The 13,028-nt window shown below is 43.1% G+C and overlaps 1 protein-coding gene across 1 annotated transcript in view; it reads right to left on the bottom strand.

Moving 5' to 3' along the window:
• LOC124545135 (protein yellow-like) overlaps positions 1–11,665 on the bottom strand; it is a 73,407-nt gene extending 61,742 nt beyond the window's left edge. The window contains exon 1 of the mRNA XM_047123960.1: positions 11,608–11,665. Within this exon, the coding sequence (XP_046979916.1) occupies positions 11,608–11,623 (16 nt within the window). The 5' untranslated portion in view covers positions 11,624–11,665. The remainder of the gene's footprint in view (positions 1–11,607) is intronic.
• Positions 11,666–13,028: the final 1,363 nt, after the last annotated feature.

The raw sequence follows: 13,028 nt of genomic DNA, 5'->3' as shown, positions 1-13,028 counted from the left end.
ATCTAAACGAGGCTCCCACAAGTCTGTCCCTTAGAGTAATTAATGAGTGTTGTAGTAGGACATTCATTAGTTGCCGGTGTTTGCCGTAAAGAGCTATCGGGCGCAGCCATCTGCGAGCGCCTGGCGTGCGCCTCTGAACGTGACCAAGGTGTGGCGGGAGCGTCCTTGAGAATTCGCCGTCCGCTCTCCCTTTCGCTTTAGCTTGATCGACATGAAATAAGCGCCCGGCGAATCTAAATGTACATTCAAGGTCGTAATTATAGCCACGCACAGGAAAGAATGTCACCCCACGGTCAGGTTTAACAGCATTCTAAGTCAAAAACAACTGCTACGCTTTCCCAATAACGTTACGCTACTTTAGTAACATGGTTGAGTTCCTACAGCCACTGTAAACATCTGCTTCAGTATTTGTGGTGCTCCTCTTCAGCGTTGTTACGAGAAGCAGCGTCGTTATTCGCCATTTCTTTACTCAAACATTGAGCTGTTGAGAAGCAACAGCGAGAGTCTAAAATAATCAACTTAACTGTATAAACACTAAAGTTTAGGGAGAAGAAATAAAAATTCGTTTAATGAATGCATTATAGTTCCGTCAGAGATGACAAATGATTTGGGCAATCACATCAATGGAGTGGATAGTGTCTTCAAAAAAGATAAAATAAACATCAATAAAAATAAAGAAAATGATAGTGAAGTCAAATCAACTGAGACGATGTTGAGGGAATTAGGTTAGGAAGTAAGGCAATTAATTTGTTTGCAAGTTTTTCTTGCAGAATATTAAAATAACTGACTAGTGCCGTAGGGAACAGGATATAAAATGTAAATAGGCAACAGCAAGTAAAGCTTTGCTGAAAAGAGATGTAGCAGGTTGACATAATTGAACTGACGGTGTTTCGATTACTGTAGTGCGGGCTGTATACATTGCAAAATTATGAATATTCATTAATCGGTGTTATTGCGGAGTATGCCGGAAAAAATAATAGCTCCACTTTATGTGTGTGTGAAATCTTATGGGACTTAACTGCTAAGGTCATCAGTCCCTAAGCTTACACACTACTTAAGCTAAATTATCCTAAGGACAAACACACACACACACACACACACACACACACACACACACACACACACATGTCCGAGGGAGGACTCGAACATCCGCCGGGACCAGCCGCACAGTCCATGACTGCAGCGCCCTAGACCGCTCGGTCCACTTCATGTCATGAAGTCAAAAAAATATGGCGCTGTAAGCATTCAGAATGTCAAAAGTCTCCTTTGACGTCAGTATGTTCTGGATGCCTTGTTCGAAACGTAAAACAGGTCTCAGTGTGCAAATAGAAAATTCATGTGCAACGTGTGAAAAGATGTTTTCTTGCTAATTATTACAGTTTTTTATCTCTACCAATATGGACAATGCTTTGACAAAACGACTAATTAAATATCTTGTATGGAGTGTCCTACAGTATGGTGCTGAAATGTGGGCACTGAGGAAGAAAGACAAGGATCGCTGCAGACTTTTGAAATGTGGACACGGCGGACGATAGTAGGAATAAGTTCGATAGAAAGAGTGAAAAACGAAGAGGCACTCAGAAGAGTGGGAGAGCAAACAAATTACTGGATTTGATGAAAATGAGGGAAAGAATGTGGATGAGGCAAATAAAAGAAAGGAGGGCCTTATAAAGACAGAGAGATATATGGAAGGGGAGGTGAGGGAGGAAGAGATTTTATATCCCGGATGATGTGACGGACGGCAGCGCATAGAGTGGCATTAAGAAGGAAGCAAAGGATGGCAGGAAATGCAGACACAAAGTACCTGCTCATTTAGCGGAAAACTGATGATTACAGTTAATACATAGCTGCTGCAAAAATCGGTCACCATAAGAAATTTACAATTTAGTTACTCTCACGATCTGTGACGGGAGAACCCCCAACTGTGCATGTTAATTACCGTCCGTAACAATCCTACGCCACCTAGCAATGTTTAGAAAAAGTAGCACGTGAAGTTTTATTAGCGGTTTCTTTCGCAGATGAGCTGTAATTTCTCGTAGTATTCCCAAAACGGTACTCTACGCTTTCACTGCAACTGTCGTTGCATAATCATACCTTTTTCCCGCGCACTGTCGCTCCTCGTAAGTGCATGATGAAACTTGTACGGGTCTCATATGTTGAAGTCCGTAATTAACAGATGCTAAAATTTTATAGTCTAAAGTATTTCGTTTAACAGCGTAGCGCCTGCGACAATAACTTAAATGGATTTATGGAAGCCAAAACACTGCCGTGAGTAAGACACGGATCTGTAAGTCCATTATTTTGTTGTTCGTTTATTAATTTCTGCAGTGGAGTAGAGCCTTTCAGTTCTCGTTCAAATGGTTCAAATGGCTCTAAGTACTATGGGACTTAACATCTGAGGTCATCAGTCCCCTGGACTTAGAACTACTTAAACCTAACTAACCTAAGGACATCGCACACATCCATGCCCGAGGCAGGATTCTAACCTGCGACTGCAGCAGCAGTGCGGTTCCAGACCTAAACGCCTAGAACCGCTCGGCCACAGAGGCCGGCTCAGTTCTCGTAAAATGGTTCCTGTGTTGACCATTCATTAAAATAATGTATCATACTGGTCTGCTGCAGGTCTGCACTACCTCGTAGAAGGTATCTGGACACCCCTCTGTGTTGTGGCATTGACAGCCAGATATCACTAGGTGCAGACAGGCCGATATAAAAGACGGGCAGTTTTGTGTTATAAGCAGAGAAATAGTAACAGTATAATAGGTCGGTCAGAAGAAGTCAGTGATTTCGAACGTGGACTAGCCATTCGATGTCACCTGAGAAACAGATCCATCACTGACATTTCAATTATTCTAAAGCTGCCCATCGTGAGTGTTGGTGGAACACGAAGGAACACCCACATATAAGCGGAGACCAGGCAGACCTCATATGCTTACATATTGGGATCGTCGAGCATTGCGGATGGTAGTTGTAAAAAATCGCATGAGATAAGCACAAGAAATCACTCCTGAGTTGCAAAGCGGTACCAGCAGTTCAGGTACCACAATGACTGTGCATAGGGAGTTAAAAGACTTGGCGTAGAATGGTCGAACAGCTCCTCATAAGCTACATATTTCTGTTGTCAGTGTTAAAAAACGCCACTGGACAATTGAAAACGACTGCTTTGGAATGATGAATCATACTATAGCCTGCAGCAATCCGGTGGAAGGGCTTGAGTTTGGTGAATACCTGGAGAACGTTACCTGTCGTCACGTGTATTGCCAACAGTGAAGTACGGAGGAAGTGGTGTTACGTTATGGGAGGTGTTTTACGTGTTTGAGGTGTGATTTCTGTTATTGTGCTGAACAAAACGCTAAATGCGGACGGATGTGAACAGTTTGGAGACGATTACCGTTTGTATCAGCGTGACAGCGCACTCTAAGCAACGTCTGTGAGGCAAAGGTTTGGTCTGTAAGGGACTGAGCTGCCAGAGTCACGACCTGAACCCAACAGAGAACCTTTGAGATGATTTAGAACGTTGTCAGAGCTCTAGACCCCAGCGTCCAACATCACTACTTGCTCTGGTTTCGACCCCTGGGCTACCGTTCCTCTACAAACATTCTACAAACACCTCATTGGCTGTCTCCCCAGCAGAGTTCAAGCCATCATAAAGACGAAGGGTTCACACACCCCAAACAATGCCCACATATGTATGTCCGGATACTTTTGATCAGCCAAGATACTCACCTACCCTGAGCAGTGTGTTCACAGGCTGTAATTGTTAGGGCACGACACACATTCGAGAGAGGAGTCCAGATCTCCGTCCGCCCATCTAGATGTAGGTTCTCCGTCGTTATCCCGTTTCTTGTACATTGACGAAACAATACAGGAACTTAAAAATAGTTTTGAAAGATGAATAAAACTGAAAAGGAGCAGATACTAAACCTGAGGTACGCAGACATTGTCTTCCTGATCAGTTTAAGAATGACTTAAAATATATGTTTTAAGGACTGGGCAAGATACATAGCACAGAATATGACTTAAGGGTAAACAAAACAAAGGCAAAGTCATGAGAGGAATGAAGAGTTGTAAAAGCAGAATAAAGACTTGTTTAACATCAAAACGGACGAAGTGGATCAATTCTACCACACTATGTAATCAAAAGTATCCTTACATCTATTAGTAATTCTACCGCATTTCTTCTCTATGACGATTCGAACGCTCCTGGTTACACTTTCTATTAGGTGTCTGAATGTCTATGGGGGGAAGGGGGGGGGGGGATGGCAGACAGTTCTTCCTCATGACCCGAAATCAGAGATGGCATTGGTGTCGGAGGCTGGAGTCTGGAGTGAAGTCGGCGTTCAAACTCATCCTAAAGCTGTTCCACTGGACTCAAAACGGAACTCTGGGCATGCCAGTCCTTTTAATTATTGTTATGCCCCACAAACTAATGCTTCACAGATGCTGCTTTATGACAGGGTGCGTTGTTAAGCAGATGCAAACAGTCGTCTCCTCCAAACTGTAGGCATTACACAATGCTGTCAACTATGTTCACAGCTTTACAAATTTAGCGTTCTCTCAAGAGCAATGAAGGGTCCACATTCTTACCTCGAAAAACACTTCACCGTTGGTACTACACATGGTGACAGGTAACGCTCTCTGGGCGTTCTCAAAAGCCAAACACTCCCGTCATTTCCACAGAGTGTAGAGCGGTGCTTCACTCCAAATCACTCGTTTCCAGCGCTCTTTGCGCCACATCAAGTGTTGTTTAGCATTGACTACAGAAATGCGTGACTTACGAGAAGCTGCTCGACCGTTTCACACCAGTGTTTTTAAATCCCTACGCACAGTCACTGTACTAGTCGGACTGCTGATACCACTTTGTGAATCACGAGTGATTCCTCCCTCTGATTTTATGCAATTTTTTACTACCGCCCTTCGCAATGTTCGATGGTCCCTGTCCCTCACAATATGTATGTCTTGTCGTGGTTTATCTTTGGTTGTTCCTTTGCGTTTCCGCTTCACAGTCACATCACCAATAGTGGACTTGGGCAGCTTTTGAAGCGTTTAAATGTCAACGGTGTATCTGTTACTGAGGTGACATCTAATGACTAGTCCACATTGGAAATCATTGAGCTCTCCTGAGCGACCCATTCCGCTGTCACAGCTTCTCTACTGACGACGGAGTACTTCCCGTCTCCTTTCACACCGGCGGGTCCGCTTCTCGTGACATCTGGTGATCAGTTCTGCAATACACAGCGAAATACTGATACTTTTTATCAGGTAGTGTATCTAGGAACCGCAAGTAAGCCATAAACTTTTAATTATCATCTGAAAAAAATAAGTTACGTATTTTTTTTGTTTTTTGTTGGTTTTTTTAAATTGTTTTGCAAGTAAATATCTGCAGTCTCGCTATACATTGAAATCTTCGCGCCTCAGTGACATATCGCCGCTAGAGCAGCCAAAATTAAATGCCGCAACAATCTATGCTGAACTTATTAAAATTTTTTCTGGACGTACTGCAGCGTCATTTTAAAAATACTTAAATTGCTAAAAATACTATAAAAATAACTGACGTTTCGGTCATGTTGCCTTCATCAGGGTCTGGACTATGACGCTCCAACGAAGCCGAAACGTCAGTTATTTTAGCATTTTCAGCATTTTACGTGTTTTATAAGAGGACGGAATAGTACACTCAAGAGGATTTTAGTGAGAATGACACTGACCGCAGAAACCTATGCATTTTGAAATACATTTTGTGTTGGTGAAAATATGCAACAATGCACCAACAAATATCACTGTGGTTTAGGTGACGCAGGAGCATCCCGCGTGGTAATACATGTCTGAATGACGAAGAACGAAGTGTCAGACCCTTTGTCGGTGAAGAGCCATGAATAAAAAGAGAGACTGAGGCCCAGGTATCACAGTCGACGTGACCAAATATTAAAATCAGTAACGAATTAGTTTTCAGCCTACTTCACGTGAGAAAGATTGCCTCTCATTGGGGTCCGCCAGTGCGCACACCCCCAATACATTATGCAATGGTTATCAAATTTTGGTACAATACCCACTTTCTCCTGCTATTGCGTCCTATGTATTCTTCCTTTTTCCACAGACGAAAAAAGCTTCCTTCAAAGGCCTTTTCGAAATGCCGACGAGATCAGTTTCGTGGAGGAGCGTTTCCTGCACACCCAAAATGCAGATTTCTACAACCTAGATCTCCGCCAAGTTATCCATCGATGGGAAAAGTTTGTCGCACTGAAGGAACATTGCACACATGGAATATTTCTAACACGATCACCAAGTTTCAAGGTCAAGGCTTTATTTTTTTTCAAAGTGATACAACATTATGACCGCTGTGTGTAATATCACACAAGGTGGCTTTAACTACCATTCCACTGCGTTCATTCCCTAGCACACGCATCATGTTACACAGGCCTTCTTTCAATATGACACAAGCGGAAGACAGAATCCGAATTTCGTGAACCGATTTTAGCTGTCAGGTTTAAATGTGAGGCCGGAATCGATTTCGCTAGCTCGATGAAACGCCGGTTTCCGGAACGCCTGTTGTTCTATGTTAGTGATGCATGTAAATCAACTGCCCGTTTCGTCAGCGCAATATTTTAATTAAGCAGAGAGTATGGTGTCTTTATGAAGTCAGTGAACGCGTAAGGAGGAGAAAGCGAAGGAACACACTGTGCAAGAAGACATGTTTAAAAATCGTAATACAGCAATTAATGCGTTCGAAACTGTTTTATTAACCTGACTAAATTACGTGCGTTGCAGGAAAAAAGGATGGATTGATCAATGATCGAAGATTGTTGTACCCCAGGTTTTGGGGATTTAGAATGGCTAGAAAACTCCTGAATCAGTAAAAGCGCACCCATATTCCTGCGCCCAAAATTAGCGAATGGTTCACTGTACGAGAGTAAATGTCATTAACAGAGATAGTGGATATATGAGTTACAAATTAGCCAGGTGTTCAGTTCACGATTATTGCCAATCAGTTCAATTAATGCAGAAAATATATCATAGTGAACAAATGACAAATAAAAAGAAATGTATAATTTTCTTCTCACTTAACACCTTCACTCCAAGTAAAATCGCTTCGTCCACGGTAATTAACGATTTTAAAAGGAAGTAGAACGCTGGATACCCAAGCAAGTTTCAAAAAAATGACTCTGAGCACTATGGGACTTAACTGCTGACGTCATCAGTCCCCTAGAAATTAGAACTACTTAAACCTAACTAACCTAAGGACATCACACACATCCATGCCCGAGGCAGGATTCGAACCTGCGACCGTAGCGGTCGCGCGGTTCCAGACTGTAGCGCCTAGAACCGCTCGGCCACCCCTCAAGCAAGTTTCAATTACGGTAGAATGTTTGTATGAGGAGCGATTATCGACTGTGTAAGAAGAGCTCGGACAACTACAGTCGACTTTCCAGAATCGTAATCGGAGTGCTTACATGACCAACCAGTCGTGGTACTGGGCTACGTGTTAATGAAAACCAGATACATACGTCCGCAGCTCGTGGTCGTGCGGTAGCGTTCTCGCTTCCCACGCCCGTGTTCCCGGGTTCGATTCCCGGCGGGGTCAGGGATTTTCCCTGCCTCGTGATGACTGGGTGTTGTGTGATATCCTTAGGTTAGTTAGGTTTAAGTAGTTCTAAGTTATAGGGGACTGATGACCATAGATGTTAAGTCCCATAGTGCTCAGAGCCTTTTGAACCATTTTTTGAACCAGATACATAAAGGTAGCAGCAGACACTAAGCACTTTACTGAGATAGATAGAGCAATGGTTCAGGAACTTGTTCCGCAGATGGGAAGAATGGGGTTTAACTTCCACGAGGTTTCCCTAAATCACTTAAGAATACTGGAATGTTTCCTTAGAAAAGCTACTACCTATTTTCTGCGCTCCCTCCTCATGCAGTAGGAGCTTGTTTTCATGATCTCGTTGTCAAAGCAATGTTAAGACGTTAATCATCCTCCTTTACCTTCACAAGCATTGCGTCCAGCTTACATTTGTTTGGACTACAACATCTCATAGAAAAACATGATTCATATCTGTCAAAGAAGAAGGCACATAATAATACCCCTCTGCGTACTCTTTCTGTCTGTCAATAGATGATTGTGCGGCATCCAATGTTATAAAGAAAATACTCAATTGCGCTTGCCAAGTGTAAGTTGATAGTTTTTCAAATATTTGTCTTTATCACATAGTGATTAGTGTGCAGGCAGGTTAAAAGCTGCTTCGTGAACGATTATTCCAAGCAGAATGAGAACTAATATGTCATTAATATATCAAAAGTGTGCTAACGCCTACACAATGTGCGAGAGGTAGTAAATAAAGAGTCGCGAAACGAGGACTATGAAAGTACTTTTCGGTGAAAAGAACATTAGAGGACTGAAAGTAGAAGTAGGTGGGGAACATTGTAGAGGAGGTGAAGATTAAAACATCTGAAAAAGGTTACTAAGGATGTAGAGATGAACGAAGGATGAGGAGATGAATGGATTAACGCAAAATATTACTTGGTGGCGTTTTGACTGTCAGACTAGTCTAAACAAGTAGGGTTCGATTCCTGCTTGGTAAGCAGATTTTCTGTTCAGTCATCGTGACTTTCACCTCTAATAATGCTGTGAGAATGTGGAAAATTTAGTTATTCGAGAAAAAATATCGGTTCCGCCATGAATAACTGGGTAAGCCTATCAACGGTCAGAAAAAGGCAAGGGCACATCACTACCAATAGGATAATACATAGTAAGACACTGTATTCAAATTCTTATTGACACTATTACTTTGAGCATATTGGTTACATTAAGAAGGGGATACAAATGCACAAAGTAGAGCGGACTTCACAGGTATAAAATACAGGGAACGGAAGATTATCTGCAACATATACAGGAACGTAATCGAAGTTATAACAGCCGAAGATCATGTAGCAGTAGTTGAGTAGGGAGTGAGACACAGTTAAGGGTTATCCCTGATGTTATTCGATATGGACATTGTGTGGGAGACCGAGGACAAATTGAGAAAGGGAATTAAAGATCACGGAAAATAAATAAAAACTTTGCGGTTTGGCAGTGACATTGCACTTCTCACAAAGACTTCAAAGTACTTGGAAAAGCAGCTGAACGCACTGTACAGTGCCTTGAAAAGAGATTATAAAACTAATGCAAAAAAGTAATACCAGCGTAATGGAGTGCAGTTATTCTAAATCAGGGGAAACGAGCGATTTTGATAGAGAAATGAGACGCTCAAGGTAGCAGATAAGTTTTGCTCTTTGGGCTCCAAAATGAAAGTGACGATCGCCGAGGTAGAGCAGATTTAAAATGCAAACTGGGAATAGCAACCAAATCGTTTTTTAAGAGACACTTGTTAACATCGGATGTATGCGTAAATGTTAGGGTTTTTCGTTCTGAAGTTATCCGTTTGGAGTGTAGGCTTGTATGGAAATTAAAGGTGGACGATAAACAGTTCGGACAATAAGAGAAAGTTTTGTCCTAAAGATTAGATGGTTAGATCGGATAAGTAATGAGGTTCAAAATGGCTCAAATGGTTCCGAGCACTATGGGACTTAACATCTGAGGTCATCCGTCCCCTATAACTTAGAACTACTTAAACCTAACTAACCTAAGGACATCACACACATCCATGCCCGAGGCAGGATTCGAACCTGCGACCGTAGCGATAGCGCGGTTCCAGACTGAAGCGCCTAGAACCGCTCGGCCACAGCGGCCGGCAAGTAACGAGGAAGCACTGGGTCAAACTGAGGAGAAAAGTAACTTATGGCACAACTTGACTGTAAGAAGCGTTCAGCTGATAGGAGATATCATGAGGCATCAAAAAATCGTGGAAAAGTTTTCGATGGCGTTAAGCCACAATCATACAATACTTTCTAAAGGAGTAAACCGCCATTTGACTGCGTATTATTATATTTATGGTTCAAATGGCTCTGAGCACTATGGGACTCAACTGCTGAGGTCATTAGTCCCCTAGAACTTAGAACTAGTTAAACCTAACTAACCTAAGGACTTCACAAACATCCATGCCCGAGGCAGGATTCGAACCTGCGACCGTAGCGGTCTTGCGGTTCCAGACTGCAGCGCCTTTAACCGCACGGCCACTTCGGCCGGCTATTATATTTATCTTTTGTATTATCCAGATTTCGGCTTTTATGCCATTATCAAGTACAATCTTACAAGTTGTTAGGGCATTATTAAATTATATTGTAATATCTCTTTATATTCGATGAATTATTCTGATCTACCATTGAATGACGTTTACTAATTTTCTATCTTCATACTCGCAGAAGCCATGCGCAAAGTACTTTCATACAATAGCTATGCCATGAGCGCATAATTATTCTTTGTAGTACTCTCTCTGGTGGTTGTTAGAAAAAAGCTTCCGAGATTGTCTTCGTGCCGATTAGCCTGAGCATTGTTTGAAGAATTGTAATCTGAATATTGAGATTTATGACAAAAGATGATACGAAATTGTACGATTAAAAAGGATATATATATATATATATATATATATATATATATATATATATATATATATATATTGATCCTTCATACAAAAGGTGTGTAACAATTTACATTATTTGACATTTGAGAATTAATGATATTCATCGATGTATTGCGTAGTTGTTAATCAGAAGGGAACTTCCGAAAGACTGGATACGAACCTGCATTCAATAATCCAAGAGCTCCATTACTTCTTCGGAAGGTTAAACTTCATCAAAGCCAAATATCCGCTTGATCTGAGGTCTCCCGACTGATTATACAACGCTCCCAAAAATAGGAGGCATTTTTTTTGTACAGATTAGCAGACTGCCGCAAAGCACGAGCCTGCAGAGAAGAAGAATTATCGCCTGATTTCATTCTAACAAGTAAAATTTCTGAATCATCTTGAGTGACTGAGTTATGACTGTGTTTCCTATTATGAATGATTGATTGCTCGAACGAATTGAGAACTACATAACTACATAATTTCATAGATAGGAGCAAAAATTACAATATCTATTAAGGCAGTCTGAAGCAGGTAACAAGGCCAGCATATGTCTATAAGATGTAACTCGTGCCAGCGTTTTTTACCTGCTTTGGATCGTCTTAACAGACATGACTTAATAATGGTTCAAATAGCTCTGAGCACTATGGTACTTAACATCTGAGGACATCACTCCCGTAGAACTTAGAACTATTGAAATCTAACTAACCTAAGGACATCAGACACTCATGCGCGAGGCAGGATTCGAACCTGCGACCGTAGCGGTCGCGCGGTTCCAGACTGAAGCGCCAAGAACCGCTCGGCCACAACGGCGGGCCCACTTAATAATGGTCTAAATCCTTTTGCATTCTACTTTGTAATGGCATAAAATCCGAAATCTGGATAGTACAAAAGATAAATATAACAGTCAAATGGCGGTTTACTCTTTAAAAGAATCGTTAGTCTGATAAGGAAGGGAAGTTTATTGGTGGAGAGGTAAGGGGTGACACGGTTAAAAATTGTAGAGGGAAACCAGAGCTTAATGAAAGTAAGATGAAGAGCCTCGGACAGGACAGAGCTGTGTGAGGCCAGTCTCCGGAGTGCAGAGGACGTGCTGAGACGCGCTGGAACTCACCTGGAGAAGGCGCCATGGCGAGGACCGCGGCGTGAGTGCGCCTGGCGGCGGCGGCCGGCTTTTGTAGCTCTGCGGCCGTCTGCCCCTCCAGCGTCCGCAGCACCGCGCCGCACACCGCTGATTGGCCAGCACAGTCCCGCAGCTCGCACCGCTGCGAATTCTGCTCGCGGCTTTCCGGGACACTACCTTCACCTCCGTGTTGGCACAGGTGTACGGGGGGGCGACAAAAGTGTGGAGATACCGCAAAAAATGCATACTTGAACATACACTACTGGCCATTAAAATTGCTACACCAAGAAGAAATGCAGATGATAAACGGGTATTCCTTGGACAAATTTATTATACTAGAACCGACACGTGATTACACTTTCACGCAATTTGGGTGCATAGATCCTAAGAAATCAGTACCCAGAACAACCACCTCTGTGGTAATAACGGCCTTCATACGCCTGGGCATTGAGTCAGTCAGAACTTGGATGGCGTGTACAGGCACAGCTGCCCATGCAGCTTCGACACGATACCACAATTCATCGAGAGTAGTGACTGACGTATTATGACGAGCCAGTTGCTCGGCCACCATTGACCAGGCGTTTTCAGTTGGTGAGAGATCTGGAGAATGTGCTGGCCAGGGCAGCAGCCGAACATTTTCTGTATCCAGAGAGGCCAGTACAGGACCTGCAACATGCGGTCGTGCATTATCCTGCTGAAATGGGTTTCGCAGGGATCGAATGAAGGGTAGAGCCACGGGTCGTAACACATCTGAAACGTAACGTCAATTGTTCAAAGTGCCGTCAATGCGAACAAGAGGTGACCGAGATGTGTAACCAATGGCACCCCATATCATCAAGCCGGATGATACGCCAGTATGGCGATGACGAATACACGCTTCCAACGTGCGTTCACCGCGATGTCGCCAAACACGGATGCGACCATCATGATGCTGTAAACAGAACCTGGATTCATCCGAAAAAATAACGTTTTGCCATTCGTGCACCCAGGTTCGTCGTTGAGTATACCATCACAGGCGCTCCTGTCTGTGATGCAGCGTCAAGGGTAACCGCAGCCATGGTCTCCGAGCTGATAGTCCATGCTGCTGCAAACGTCGTCGAACTGTTCGTGCAGATGGTTGTTGTCTTGCAAACGTCCCCATCTGTTGACTCATGGATCGAGACGTGGCTGCACGATCCGTTACAGCCATGCGGATAAGGTGCCTGTCATCTCGACTGCTAGTGATACGAGGCCGTTGGGATCCAGCACGGTGTTCCGTATTACCCTCCTGAACCCACCGATTCCATAGTCTGCTGAGAGGCATTGGATCTCGACCAACGCTAGCAGCAATCTCGCGATACGATAACCCGCAATCGCTATAGGTTAGAATCCGACCTTTATCAAAGTCGGAAACGTGATGGTACGCATTTCTC

This window comes from Schistocerca americana, chromosome 8 (genome assembly GCF_021461395.2).
Source record: "Schistocerca americana isolate TAMUIC-IGC-003095 chromosome 8, iqSchAmer2.1, whole genome shotgun sequence".
NCBI classification, from domain to species: domain Eukaryota; kingdom Metazoa; phylum Arthropoda; class Insecta; order Orthoptera; family Acrididae; genus Schistocerca; species Schistocerca americana.
This window is presented reverse-complemented; position numbering and strand designations above follow the sequence as displayed.